Below are 16,227 nucleotides of genomic sequence, written 5' to 3'. Positions count from 1 at the left end.
ATTTATTATTAAAATAAAATAAAGACAAAAAATAAAATAAAATTGTTCCTCAAGTTTTAGGTGAAATAATATCACCTAGTGATGGATAAATACATATCAAATTTAAAAAATAGATCCATTAGAGCAACTGAAACTAATAAAGAAAAGACAAAAGAAACAGTTTGAGTAATATAAACATAAAAACACAACATAAAAAGTCCAAACCTAGGAAAAAAGATCCATATTATCACTGATCACTAAGTACTATTATTATGGAAAGAAATAAGACTGCTATGGTCCATATACAAATGCTTTAGCTACAGATAGCATAAAGCCTAATAAATTGAAATGATGTCTTGAAAATGTTTATGAAGAATATATTAGCAAGGCAAGATAATTTTAAAGAGAATATGAGATATTTATAAACAAAAGCAAACCAAACATGTCTGTGACATTAAAAATGATCATATCATAAGGTGGCTTTCCAATTTGTTACAAGTGAAATAATTCATTCAATAGGAGAAAATTTGGTGCAGCTATTTGTATGGACGAACATTACTTAGCAAATCATATACAAAGCAGTTTTGAATTGTTCCACTTGCAAATAATATGGTGGGAAGGAGATTTCTTGCATGTCTGAAGATCTTTATGATTAATCCTTTGAGAAGCTAAAAATTTTTCTATTGCAAGTGCACAAATTCCTATGGATGAGCTTATTTGATTTCGTGTATGCAATGTGTTGATGAAGTTGGTGATAAGAAGAGATTTGTTACTTATTACAGTCTTACTGATGGCAGTGCCATATCATGAAAAAATTTCAATTAATTTGACTTTGTTTTCCCATGAAAATACTACATTGTGGGAAAATTGCTTTGGACTACAACTAACAAGACTCGACTGTATCAAGATAATATATGACTATAGTGTAACATGTGTAGCTCTCTTTGGACACTGTATGATTAATAGATAATCACCTATAACAAGAAATATGAATAAAATGTTATACATAATTTTTCAAGTTGTTATAAGGGTAATCAGCTTAATGTTTTAGAAGACCAGGCTCTTTAAAAAAACACTCTTTACAAACTTGTTTATATGTATGTGTGTGTGGGGGGTAGCTTAGTGAATTATATAATATAATATTATGAAATAGGCTTTCTCATGTTAAAGTACTCCAAAAGGCTATTTGAAAGTATTTCAAAGAAAAAATGGACCTATTTCTAATTGAGAATAAGAAAGCTGAAACATTAATGTTTATGCTATTTTCTCTTGCAATTTATATATATATATATATAGTTTTGAGGAATCAAAAAGGTAAAATGGTTGCATTTATAAAAGAGTTAGAGTTAGAATTACAGTTAATAAATTTACAAGATAATATTTCCTAATTTAAGAAATACTTGTCCTGTAAATCAAATAGCAGAAAGCTGGAGATTTGATTATGTATCACATCCTTTGGAAGCAATTTTCATTTTATTTTTATAACCAAAATATTCTAAATATGAATAAAAAGTAACTAATTTGTTATGGATAAATATGACATGTTGAATCTTCATCTGAATAAGAATGATTTATGGACATCTTGCACCATACTTTATCAGTGTTATGATGGAAAAATGAGTACATCTTCACAGCAATCATTACTTTATTATTAGGGTTACTATTTTAGATATAAATCTGAAGATTGTAAGTGATATATCAGTAAAATATACATCATATCTTTTATGATAAAGATTTATTTCCTGTTATACACTTCTAATTTTATTTAAACATGGTCACTTTCATATTTTTTTTTATGAAAAAGTGTGTTTGACAATTGTTTCTTTTTCTTTTTTGAAAAAATTAAGTCCTGTTTACTACATCAAGTTTGAAAAAACCACTGGGTTTAAAAATCAGAGGATGGAAGATGAAAATATTTATCACAAAAGTTATCACTCTTTTCAATAAAGTAGAAGCTAAATTAATTTGCTGAAATCTGGAAAATGAAGATGGAGTTTGGAACATTTGAAAAGGGAGAAATATTTGAACCAATTAAATTAGAGAGTAGTGAATGGAAGCAGACAGTAATAAAAGGTTTCTCTGTAGAAGCAAAGTCTTGACTGAGGTTAGATAGCATGAATTTGGAGTATACGAAATCAGTGTGGTTTCATAACTCCAGCATTTCTGGGAGGCTCATCCTTAGGTGCAGGTGGTACAAGTGACCCAGCTTTGGAGATTGGCAGGATGTAAATAGTGGAAAAACCTGAGGATGAAGGACTCAAATATAGAGAAAAGTGCATTGTTGAAATAACTATGAATTTAAGAATATCAAAGTAACCAGAAGAGGAGTGAAAAACAAATCTAGTAGGGATAAATCAAGGTATTCAGGCACTCCCTTTGAGGGCGAAGAGCAGGATGAGAAAGCTAGAATTGGTGGGAGAAGAGGAAATACAGCAGATTGTAATAGTGAGGGAAACATGGATCTTAGAGGTAGAGCAGAGAGTTAGTCTTGGAATCAGGAGTTTTGGGCTTCATATTGTACCTTAGGGTCAGACATTGATTGTGTGCCTAAGCAGTCACAATCTCAAAGAGCTCATAACAACTTTCCAAGAATAGGTTTCTCATGTAAGGAACAATTTACATTTAATTAGCTTCTAATTCTGAATTTGTTAAATTGTAACTGCTCATTTAATAATAAATGAGAATAACTGTTTAAGTTAACCATAAATCATAAGAATCAAATGATAACAGTGGCTAATTAAATACACACACACACACACACACATATATGATAGCCTTAAGAATTCTTGTCTCTGACACTTCTCTAACCCTGAAAACTATGACAAGCCTTCTTACATCTCCTCAGGGCATTTTGCCCCTAAAATGCTAGACATCTCAGGAGCATTCAGGAACATGTCATAAAGCAGAACAGATATGTCATAAGAGGTGGCCCAACTTTCCCTAAAACAGAAGGGGTACAGTCTCACCCTAGCTCCCCCCAAAAAGAGATACAATGTTATCCTACCAAGAAGGAAGAACTGTTGTGATGTGCTCAGTTTTACACACTCAACCCCCAAGAGGTTGTACTTATCTTGTAATGATACACATACACACACAACTCTGAAATTATTATTAAATTTTTTAAGAAAACAAAAGGTCTTATATAGCAGTTTATAACCTACCTTAATAGTTTCCTCACTTGAGATTTCTCTGTTGATGAAATAACAGATCAAAACAAAATAAAATTTTTGAAAAGCTAAGTAAAATTAATGTCTTACCACTATTGATATATTCTTTGAATAGTTACCCATGAATGCCCACGAAAAGGAAGAAACATCTGCCTCTCCTTGTATGAACTCAAATTCTTATCACAGCTCATAAAACCTTTGTTAAAATTGGAAAAGGAAGTTCAAGATCTTTCCCAAGAGCTGCTTTTGAAGCCCAGAGTATCCAGACATACCTCAGGTAAGATGACCTTTTAATATATCAACCCATGGTCTATTTATTCTTCTCCCTTCTCTACAAAGTCTCCACCACCAACCCCTTACCTAGGAAAATACGAGTATCATGATTTTAAAATGTTCTGGAATTATAAGAACAATACTAGCTTTAGACTATCTTTTCATTTTTGTATAAGTCAATTTTTATAATTCTTAGATAAGACATCTATGAATACTAAATAATTTCTACAGGTAGATAGCATTCTTTGTCGTAAATTCTTCTGAATTGCCTTGTATTCCTGAGAATAGCTAAGTCTTTCCCATTTGATTATCATACAGTATTGCTGTTATGGTGAAAGATTCTCCTGGTTTTGCTTACTTTACTCAGTGTCAGTTCATGTAGATCTTTCTAGAATTTTCTGAAATCATCCTGCTCATTATTTCTTATAACACAATAGCATTCCATCATATACCACATTTTCTTGACCATTCCCCAACTGATAGATGTCCCCTCAATTTCTAATTCTTTGCCACCAGAAAAAAGGGCTTTTATAAATATTTTCATACAAATAGATCCTGTTGTCCCTTTTTAAATATCTGGGAGATATACCTAACTGATTGGCCAATATGACAACAAAGGAAAGTGATAAATGTTGGAGGGGATGTGGAAAAATTGGGACACTAATACACTGCTGGTAGAGTTGTGAATTGGTCCAACCATTCTGGGTGGCAATTTGGAATTATGTGCAGTGGGCTTTAAAACAATGCCTACCCTTTGACCCAGCCATAACACTGCTGGGTTTGTACCTCAAAGAGATCATAAGGAAAAAGATTTGTACAAAAATATTCATAGCTGAGCTCTTTGTGGTGGTAAAAAATTGGAAAATGAGGGGATGTCCTTCAACTGGGGAATGGCTGAACAAATTGTGGTATATGTTGGTGATGGAATACTATTGTGCTAAAAGGAATAATAAAGTAGAGGAATTCCATGGGAAATGGAATGACCTCCAGGAATTGATGCAGAGTGAGATTTGCAGAACCAAAAGAACATTGTACACATAGACTGATACACAGTGGCACAATTGAATGTAACACACTTCTGTACTACTACTCTACTACTACAAATTGCAGCAATGCAATCAATGATCCAGGACAATCCAGAGGAACTTGTGAGAAAGAGTGCTATCTACATCCAGAGAAAGACCTGTGGAACCAGAAATGCATTAGAAAAATATATGCTCCTTCATGTAGGCTGATAGGGATGTGATTAGGGTTTTGATGTTAAAGATTCTCTCTATTGCAAATATGAATAACATGGAAATGGGTTTTGAACAATGATACATGTATAACCCAGTAGAACTGCTTGTTGGCTTAGGGAGGGGATAAGAGAGAGCATGTAACCATGGAAATTTATAAAAATTTAAAAATTAAATTAAAATAAATAAATAAATAGCTGTCAGATACAGACCTACTGTTGGTATTCCTGGATCAAAGGGTATGCCCAGTTTTTAAGACCTTTGGGTTTATTTCCAAATTGCTCTCCAGAATGGCTGAATCAGTTCACAGCTCCACCAACAATATACTAGTGCCCCAATTTTCCCACATTCCTGCCAACATTTATCACTTTCTTTTACCGTCATATTGGACAATCTGATGGTTGTGAAGTGATACCTCAGAGTTGTTTTTACTTGTAATTCTCTATTCAGTTGTAATTTCAAATCTTTTTTTATGTGATTATTGATAGCTTTGATTTCTTCATCTGAAACTAACTACTAGTTCATATTATGATTTGTTCTTGACCATTTGTCAATTGAGGAATGATTTGAGTTTTTATAAATTGGACTCAGTTATCTATATATTTGAGAAATGAGACCTTTATCAGAGAAGTTTGTTGTAAAATTTTGTTCCCAGTTTGTTATTTCCCTTCTAATCTTGGTTATATTGGTTTGTACAAAACTTTTTAAAATTTTATGTAATCAAAATTATGCATTTTACATGGTTTATTTTCTCTGTTTCTTGTTTGATCATAAATTCTTTCTTTATCCATAGATCTGACAGATAAACTATACTATGCTTTCCTAATTTGCTTATGGTATCTTTCACTTTTTTCCATTTATTTCCTTTATATTTTTGGCCTTTTTTATTTGTTTGTTTGGTTTGTTCTTCCATATTAATTTTGTCATTATTTTTCTAATTACATAAAATATTTTTGGTTATTTTATTGGTTTAATTGAATAAGTAAATTAATTTAAGGAGATTTATCATTTATATTTTATCATATTAGCTTTGCCTAACCCTGAGCAATTAATATTTTTCCAATTGTTTATTTTTTACTTTATCTGTGTGAAAAATGTTTTCTAATTGCATTCATATAATTCCTGTATTTGTCTTGGCAAGTGGAATCCTATTTAATATTGTATAGGGTTATTTTAAATAGAATTTCTTTTTCTATCGCTGCTGAACTTTGTTGGTAACATAGAAATACTGATGATTTATATGGGTTGATTTTGTATCCTCAAATGCTGCTGAAGTTATTAATTATTTCAAGTAGTTTTTTTTTTTATTCTGTAAGATCTCTAAGTATACCATCATATCATCTGCAAAGAATGATAGTTTAGTTTCTTCATTGCTTACTTTAATTCCTTCAATTTCTTTTTCTTCTCTTACTGCTAAAGCTGCAATCCAAATTCTTAAGGAATTCCTTATCAGGAACATGTTTTGAATAGTATTCGTTCAAAATTTAACATGTTATATAGTAATATTTCATTTTTTTTTAGAAATCATTGTCATTCAGTTGTTTTAGTTGATTCAGTTTGATTCTTTGTGATTCCCTTTGGAGTTTTCTTGACAAAGAAAATGGAATGTTTGCTCTTTCCTTCTCCAGCTGATTTTACAGATGAGGAACTGAGGCAAACTGGATTAAAAGATTTGCCTAGGGTCACATAGCTTGTAAATTCCTAAAGTTACATTTGAAATCCTGTCTTCCTGTCTCCAGGTTTCACATTCTACTCACTGTGTGACCTAGGGGCTTAGAAATAGTTAGATTTTCATATTAATCATAATAAAATACCTTAAGAAAAAGTTTTAGCAAAATAATTATTGACAGATAATTTGTTTTTTTGATATTATATTACATTTCTGAAGGCATAGTGCCAAATTTCAGAGAAATTAATAATTTTATAGCTAGAATGGTCCTTTAGAGACAACATACTAAAAATTTCTTATTTTAGGCTCAAAGAATGGAAAAAAAGTTATTTGCTGATAGCTATATAAGGATCTGAAGCCAATCTTTTTACTCCAAATCTCATCTGCACAGCAAAATTAAAATCAGCAATACAAATTTATCTGGTTGGATTCCATTAATATCTAAAACCACTCTGGGAAATAGTTTGTAAGACCAAAGCCCAATTAGTGCGAACAATGAATTCCTTTATATGGTTGCATGGATTTGAATTCACTTTTCTAAGGCATAATTATATAAAATATGATGATTGATTCTAACCCAAAGGAAATATATAGATTTCAAATAACATAACCACTGCAGAAGATTCATTCTTTGCCCTAATCTGAACCTAGGTGTACTTATACTATAATAAGAATTTCAAAATGTAACTTTTTAACTGCTTCAGGTTAGTTTTTCACCTTTGCATATTCAAATATAGCCTTACTAAAGTGTTTAATTTTTAAAGAAAATCCTAACAAGCCTTTGTGTAAATTCTATCAAAGGATCTGCATCCCAGTCAGAGAATTTGAACATGCAATGTAGGATTTAAGTGAGACCCTAAAGATAGAAGGGAGGTCATGTGGTACTTGTTTTATGCTATAGACAGCTTTTCAAAGTTAAGAATCAGGAATGGGAGGGAGGTGTAGGTGGAGAACAGGTTTCTGAAGCTGACAAGTAAATAAATGGGAGAAGAATAGCTACATTAGAGAAGAAATTCAAGTCTACAAAGATAATAGAATTGAGAAACTTAGATATTATTAGAAAGTAATGGGAAGACATTGAAACAATTCTTTGAAGGGACTTGATGTGGTCAATGATAGAGCGACTTCTAAGAGGAAAGGGCTAATGTGCTTTTGGAGTAATAACTTGTAGCATAGCATTTTGGTGCTTTAAAGGTCACTAGATTTTAAATTTTTATATATTACCTATGACACAGTTCCCAAAATTGCAACTTATAATATTTATTCAAGGCTTTCACATCCTTGACCCAGAACCTGGACACCTGGACAGCTGTAGGGACTTCCTGAGGATACAGTTTCAGAATTAGGGTGAACCTGGAATAAATATGAGACTAATCCAGTATGGAATTTTCTTGTATTAACTCTGGTTCAGACATTGAAGTGTGAGATTAATTTTTCAGTATTTTTGCCCTGAGAATTTAAACCTGCTTGAAAATAGTCTAAGCACAAATCTAATTCTTCTAATGTACAACTCTGACCTTGCCCTTGAGGTGCTCAAAAACTTTTCATGACTTCCCATTTCCTAATGAATAGCATCTTAATTTCTTAGACTGATTTTCAAAGGCCCCCCCCACTTTAATGTACTCTACCTACACAGTCATCAAATTCAACTATTCATGTTTCCCCCAATTCATTCCTCATTTTCTCTCTTTGTGAACATTTGGTATGTTCTCATTTTTACCTGTTGAAATCCTGTCTATTTTTTAAGCTGGGTTAAAACCAGGTGAAATGTCTTCCTCAAACCACTGAGACAGAATTGACATTTTCCTTTGATATCTCAATTGCACATTATACCTCACCTATGCTATCATCAAAAATTATTTTGTTATATAGGTTACACATACATCTTTTTTGCACTACTAGATTATGAATTTTTTTAAGTGTAGGACCATGTCTTATTTGCTGTTTTACCTAGTCCATGATTCGAACAGTTCATTCATATAGCAGGTGCTCAGTGAATGGTTACTGAATTAATTCAAAACTAGACTGACTCCTGGGAGATACTAAAATGATATAGAGTTAAATTGAAAAAAAAAGTTACAACCAAGGACTTGATTAGAAATAAAAAGGCTCCATTTGGTAGAGAATAAAGAGTAGTCAGACCTAATTGGAGGGAGAGTATTTAGAAATTTATAAACAAAGAACAGCCCTCACAACCCAACACATTGGTAGAGATAACAAAAAAGAAAGAAAGAAAATGACATGTTGGAGAGGTTGTGGGGAAACATTCATGTTGAACTGTTGGTGGACCTGTGAGTTGGGTATAATTATTCTGCAAAGCAGTTTGGAACTATATACTCAAACTTATTAAATAGGTATGGACATTAGTCTAGTTATATAGCACTTTGAGGAATATGCCCAAAAGAGATCAAAGAAAGAAAAAAAATGTCTTACATGTGTACAAAAATGTTTATAGAAGTTTTTTTTTTTGTGGTTGCAAAAAATTGGAAGCTAAGGAGATACTCATCTGTTGGGGAATGACTGAACAAACTGTACTATCCATACCAAATGGTGGAATATTTTTGTGCTATAAGAAAGGAAAAAAACCCAATGATTTCAAGGAGTCATGGAAAGAATTGTTTGAACAGATGCAAAATGAAATGAGCAGAACCAGGAGAATTTATACCATAACATCAAAACTATAAAAATGAAAACTTTTGAAGATTTTTATAAACTGAAGAATGAAATGAACGGAACCAGCAGACTAATTTATAATGTAAAAACATAGTAAAAAACAAACCACTTTGAAAGCTCTATGAATTCTGATCACTGTAATGACCAGCCATGATTGCAGAAACTTGACGATGATGAATGTTGCCCATTTGCTGACATAAAGGTGATACATTTCTGGTGCAGAAATAGGCATTTTTTGGAATAGAGCCAATGACAGAATTTGTTTTGCTTGACTGTGCATATTTGTTACAAGAATTTTTTTTTACCAGACTGTCAAGTATGAAGAAAAGAATAGATGTCTTCTAATTAAAAATTTTAATTAAAAAAGTAAAGATCATCAAGCAAATGTATGACCACTTCATAATTTAAGAATATATATAATATCTATGAGTGTGCATGTATATATATACATATATTCTAATACCACATTAAGCTCACATCTTGAGTATTTTCATCAGGTAAATAATGTAGCAGTTAGAAGCACAGTAAAAATGCTGCATTATACAAGTACCATTATAAATCAGAAGATGTATTTATTGGAAAGAATTGTAAAGTACAAGTAGAAGCAGAACTTTGAAGTGTCCCAACAAGAAATATCTGGAAACAAGAACATCTCTTGGTATCTATATTCCCCATTGGGGAAATTTTCATACTTTGTATTGAAGCCAGCATGATTCAGATTGACAGAATTATATGTAAATGTCTACTTGAGGAGAATCATCCTCAGGAAAATTGCCAAGAAAGTCATAACTGTCCCATACAGTATACTCTTGTGAAATCCATCCTCATCACTAAAGAATAGTTTCTGATCAAGAAAGAAAAGAACTCAAAAAAATCACCAAAGAAATGAAGTGTTATAAATTTCCTATTTTATATAATGTTTTGATAGAAAGAAATTCTGTAAATGTTTTAGAAAATGGGTTTAGGGTCATTCTAGTTTATAGAATGTTCTTTTTAAATGATTATTTGCTAATAAGGAACTTAGAAGTGAAGCTGTCTACATGACCCAAAACAATTTGAAGATATTAAAAAATAATTTATCATCCAAATGTTTCACAATATTCAGATGCATAGAATCTGCCTGTATAAGAAACAAATGATCAAGATGATTGAGTTTTTTGGTTTTGTTTTTTTTTTTTACTTTTCAATTTGATTTTTTGTTAGTTCCCCAAGACCATAGAATATTGTCTTTGATGATTTCAAAGTGGGCCAATAATTAGTAAATTGTCTTTAACTAGATTTTGGAAGACAGCATTGATGTTTTCACACTGATTTTTTTTTCTATTAGGCTACTTTGACATTTTTGAAGACCCATTATTATGATAGAACATTATTTGGTTGTGATCATGCTGCCTGTGTACTTTTTTACTTTTAGATGATCACATCATATGGGATTTCTTCAGGTTTCAAATGTGGGACATATCTAATACTACTTCAAAATAAAGCATGTCTTTGGGCAGTTCCTCATTTTTGGCCCGAAGGTGGCATCTGAGATTTATCTAAACCAGGAGCTTTCTTGGCCCTCATTTTTCTCTAGACCCAGCAATGACAAAGAGCCATGGCTGCATAAATTGGATGTAAGAATAACACTTAGGGTTTGTCTCAGAAGAATCAAAGATTTCAGATCTTCTGAAAGATTGTTTGTACTCTTAGGGGGTCCTAAGAGGGGTCAAATGGCTTCTAAGAGTTCCTTAGCTAGATGGTTAAGGGATTGTATTAGGGAGGCGTATGTAGTTAAGGTAAAGAGGCTCCCAGGGTTTGTAAAGCTCATTACACCAGTGCTAGAGCTGCGTCTTGGGCAGAGAGGTCGAAGGCTTCCACATTGGAAATTTGCAAGGTGGCCACCTGGGCTTCTCTTCATACTTTTTTATAGCATTATCTCTTGGATGTAGTCTCTTCTACAGATTCTGTGTTTGGTGGGAGGTTGCTTGTGAGCCAGAAAAGAACAGTGGAGAAAAGAAAGACACGTAGTTCACACTTCTAGCTGCCAACAAGGCGGGTTGCTTTGTAGTTCACACAATGGGAAGCTATGAAGACCAATTTGGGTGTGAAAGTGTGTGTCGCAGAGTAGTACTGCCAACCTCTACTCTCTGTGAAAGAAATTACATTGCAGATACTAGCTAGGGGTGCAATAGCGAACTCAATGGGGAAGAAAAAAAATTGTATTTGTATTTTGGTAATCCACTGAACTCCTCTGAGGATTTTAATCCAGATATTCTTTTAGATGTATTAAAGTTAATTTAACACATGTATCTATGTTTTAATAAGCAAAAATAGCAACCATATTCTCTATAAAAATTTAAGTCGACTACTATTTTCAATACATCTTTCTCTTAGATATGAGAAACTGATTATAATTCTAGGTAGGCCTAATTGAAGTTTATATGCTATACTTGCATTTTGAACGTGATGCGTTAAAAATCTCAGGTATATCTTAAGAATTCAATTCATTACATTTCAACAAACATTAAATGGCTTCTTTATACATGGACAAGATAATTTTACGTAGGAATACAAAACAGGACACAATAGATCATTTTGTTAAGTGGTTTCCATTCAAATGGCATGAGCAAGACTTAGAATAATACAAGGAATATTGAGATAAATACATAAGTTCCATGAGAAATTAAAAGAAAAAGAAACTTAAGGTAAGGGAGGAGGAAAAACTGCATGGAGAAGTAGGACCTCAGTTGGACCTCCACAAAAAGAGGAGACTTCAATTGATAGATGGGTGGGTAGTGAGAGGGTTGGCATGAATAAAGTCATAGAAACGAGAGTGTTCAAGATAATAATGGAAGAGAGGGTAGTCTAGTTTAACTGGAATATAGGATATTGAAAGTGTGGGAATGATTTGAGATAAGGTGGCAAGTAGGCTGTAGCTTTCCTCCATAAATAATATGAACTCGGTTCCATTCTTTACAATCTTATGTTTTAAAATCATTCTTTTTTTTTTCTCCTTACAGGATTTGAATAAAAAGTAAAGGAACTCAACAAAGTACAGGACAATTTTCTTTTTTCTAACTTACTATATAGAATGTTCACCAAACCACACAGTTGAAAACCTATTCATTATTCATTTTGAAATGAGCAAGATGAGATTTTATTTAAATAAATGTGCCTGTAAGCACATTATGTCAAGTGAACAAAACACACAATATGTATGAAGCAAAATGACAAACTTGGTATAGTTAACTTTTTTTCCAAATGATAGTTTAAGGCTATGTAAAACACTCAATTTTTAGAATGTAACAATAATGAACAACCTGTTAGAATATAAGTACTCTGAAGCCAGGAACTATTTCACATTTTTATGTTAACACAATGGCTGGCATGTAGTAAGTATTTAATAAATGCTAGTTGATTGAAATGTTGGAGGAACTTGCTTCATATATTTTATTTTTCGTTCCACTTTGGATTAACTTGATTAGATATAAAAATTTCCAAATTTGACCATTTGAAATAAAGGATAGAACATTTATTTATTATATAGAAAGAATTCATTGCCTTTTCCAGTGTTTTCATTTTTGAAATGTACTTGTCATAGTTAAAGGTGTCATTTATCCCAACATATTAAAATAGCAGAAATCAGTCTCAAAATTTAAATGTAAGATCCTTCAGTTTATTTAATTTATTTCATGAAAACTGAAATTAATTTTACTCAGTTACCCTTATTTATTCTTTTTAGAAGCAGGTAACTGTGAAGCAATATATAACTGAATTAATGAAAAAGGAGCTATACTTTATTCATCAAATATAAAATATGAATACAATGGACTGTCAATTCCATCATGTTCTATGAGAAGAATTATATATTACTTGAGTTCCACATTATCACAACAGTAATATTCCACTGTATTTTATTGCATTTTTATAAATGATATTGATATATCAGAAAGTGTTATGGGCTTTATATTTTCAACAAAATTAATTTTAACTTGAAACCTTTTTTTTATACTCTGTAGGAGTTTGGAAGAAATCTAGTGGAGAACTTTTAATACAGGAAGGTAGAGCAAATGAAAATAGCATACTACCTGAGAAATTAATGCAGGTAAAAGAGGTAAGTTTGAAAGAATTCCTGGTTATTTGAGTTATTCCTACATAATATCAACAATATGGTTCAGGACATTTCTACTAAATTGCTTAGGTTTTATAACTTGCTTGGAAAAATTAATTCTGTTTTGAAAGTTAATTTATTAAGTCTTTGATTAAAGGATAAGAACTTTCCCAAGGAAGGGAAATACTTAAAACCTTCATATATTTTGGCCCATTGTGCTTACTTGCCTTCTTGTACATTTGACCCCAGTTGAAGGAATATTGGGTTAGGGTTGTATGTTCTCACCACATCTTGTGCTAAGTGCTTTTGGTTAGAAGTTCTAACTTAGAGGAACAAAAAAATTTATCAGGATATAATAAATTAAGTATTATGTAGGTCATAGCTAACTTGTAAAAAGAGAAAGCAAAAAGGAAAGAATGGAACTAAAACAAAAAAGGTAGAAAGAATAGTTCAAAATGACCTCTTAACTGGTACAGGCAAATAATAGGAAAAGACTAAGATCAGAGCAATCTATTTTACAGTGTAATAATCTATTTCAAATCCTCCCCCCTCACTACTGACTCCACCATAGTTCTTTAAGATCATTTGTGATTTCTTTTTTGTTAAATTCACTGGCTTTAGTATTCTTCCTACATGATCTCAGTAGAATTTGACTCTTGTCAACCACACTTTCCTTTCTCAGCTTTTGTGATCTTGCTCCCTCCCAGTTCTCCTTTTGCCTCTCTAAAAACTCTATCATTTTTCATTGCAAGATAATTTTCCATGCCCCATCCTTTTGGTTGGAGTATAGCATGACACTCTTTCATAAAGTTTGTCTTCTTTTTCTTTTCTCTCTTAGTGACCTCCTTTGGGATCCTATGCAGATGACTGCCAAATCTTTATTTTTATCCAGCTCAAATCTGGACCTAGGCCATCCCAGTCTGAGCATTGCAGTTCTACACTGGTGGCTGCCTACTGCCAGGATCCTTGCCCACTTTCTGGGACTTTTTAGTGGAGCTCTCTAATCTTGTTGATTTTGGACCCCTATGAATTTAACAATCATTTCTATGCTGATGATTTCCATCTCATAGATCCAGCTCAAGTCTCTCACCTGAACTTCAGCCCTACAAAATTTCAAATTGAATGTACCAGAGACATCTCAAACTCAAGATGTCCAATTAACCAGTTATTTGCATCACTTTGCAACTTTTTCTTCTTCAAATCTTTCTTATTTTGGTCATTGGTATGACCATTCTTCCAGGCTCCCACATTCACAACCTTGACGTTGTGCTTCTCTCTCCACATAATAAAACCAGTTTATATATCTGACCATTTTGTCTCCACAATATCTCTTGCATTTGATCCCTTCTTTCTACTCATACAACTAGTACCTTATTTAAAGCTATCGTCTCTTCTCTCCTAGATTATTTTAATGGTCTTTAATTGGTTTCCCTGCTTCATCTTTCACCACTTCAGTCTCTTATATATACAGCTGCTAAAATGATTTTTCTTAAGCATAGATCTGAAAATATTCACCTAATGAATCAATCAATTAGTAAGCTAAGTGCCTATTTTTAGACACATTGATGATAGAATAGATGAATGAATAAAAGAAAAAGAATTTGTAAAAAAGCATTTATTAAACACTGTTGTCCAAAAATTCTAATACATACTGGCGATACAAAAAGAAAAAATGAGACAGGAAATAATTAATTAGATTATATAATTATAATTATGTATAATAATTATAATCTAATGAGGAGAGATAACAAATAAAAGAAAGCTCTGCTTCAGGGTGGAATAAAAGGTCTGGAAGAAGAAGGGATCAGAGCTAACAGGAAGAATCAAGGTAGCTTGTTTCAGTAGGCCACATGACATTGCCTGCAGAGGCTAGATAGATGTAAAGGCAAGGATGAAATGGAAGAGCAAGTGGCCAGACCTGTAGGTCAGAGTATAGAATTCTAAAAGTTTAGGATTTTGGAAGTAGTACATCTGAATTAATTGATTCATTCATCCAAGGATATCATGGTCAGATTATGGAATTCCAAAAGTTGACAATTTCAGAAGTCTGTATTTCTAAGAGATGATGAGAACAAATGTTTAAACATGGTAGACAACATTGGCTACTATTTTTATCCCTTAATTAAGAGAAGTTTTCTTCTTATTCTATTTTTTCCTTGTAGAATTTGTTGAATTTTTAAAAATGTAAACTATAGGGCAATGGCATTCACTTTACAACTGACTTGGCTAGATTATATTTATTTTTATTAGGTGAGCTAAGTGTACAAGAATTTGCAGCTAGTAATCTGTAACTCTGAAAATGTCTCATTCATTTTTTTGTTGCCTCCTTTCTCCTGAAATAAATTTACAGAGTTTTAGGGTCAAAGACCATGTTTTCTGTATGAAGAATCATAGAATTATTTGTGAACATATATTTTGTTATATATGCATGACTAATTTAAAAAGTCCTTTGTAGGCCACACATAAAAACACATACATATATATGTTGATGTCTAATACATGTAGAATTTATATCTGTATTTATATGCATATATACCATCTATATTTAAATTATTGTCCAAAATATTTAAAACAATAATTTGTATATAGCCCTACTAATGCCATAATACTTTAAATATTGTTGACTGAATGAAACAGCATATAAGAAAACTGAGCAAATTATAGCAATAATGAACTGAAAGAGACCACAATGATATTTTATTCCAGCTCTTTTGTTCTATTACTAATGAAGAAACTAAGTACTAAAGAAACTAAGTAAATGACTCAAGGTCACATAGGTAGTTAGTAGTAGGGCTGGAACTCAAACCCAGATCTTACCTAATTCAACCCTTTTTCCACCACCTATATTACACTTATAGCCATTTGACAACTTTTGAGATTTTATCAAACTAGAAAGGGGAATGAATTTAAGCTTACTCTATAGACAAAAAAAAGCAATTGAATTTACTTTATGTCTTTTTAAGTAAAATTAAAAGTAATTCTTATGACCATGAGAGGTAGATAAACTAAAGAAAATTGTAAATAAGATTAAAGAAGGTGGGTAATTTGCTCTCCTGGAGTAATTTATGTTTTTAATGGTATTTAAAAAATAATAGTACAAAGGAAATAAATGATTTAATATTTAATAGTAACATGTCA

The 16,227-nt window shown here is 31.9% G+C and overlaps 1 protein-coding gene across 9 annotated transcripts in view; it reads left to right on the top strand.

Moving 5' to 3' along the window:
- KIAA0825 (KIAA0825 ortholog) overlaps positions 1–16,227 on the top strand; it is a 554,607-nt gene that overhangs the window by 167,010 nt on the left and 371,370 nt on the right. For 7 of the 9 annotated variants that reach the window (XR_008917190.1, XM_007487289.3, XM_007487287.3 and 4 more), the window contains 2 exons: positions 3,262–3,423; positions 12,998–13,092. Coding sequence is in view for 8 of the 9 variants with exons in the window: in XM_007487289.3 (XP_007487351.1) it covers positions 3,262–3,423; positions 12,998–13,092 (257 nt within the window). In the remaining variant the exon portion in view is untranslated. Of the gene's footprint in view, positions 1–3,261; positions 3,424–11,998; positions 13,093–16,227 lie in introns of those variants that run through there. The other 2 variants (XM_056820804.1, XM_056820805.1) reach the window with 2 other exon arrangements.

Source organism: Monodelphis domestica, chromosome 3 (assembly GCF_027887165.1).
Source record: "Monodelphis domestica isolate mMonDom1 chromosome 3, mMonDom1.pri, whole genome shotgun sequence".
In the NCBI taxonomy this organism is placed as follows: Eukaryota; Metazoa; Chordata; class Mammalia; order Didelphimorphia; family Didelphidae; genus Monodelphis; species Monodelphis domestica.
This window is presented reverse-complemented; position numbering and strand designations above follow the sequence as displayed.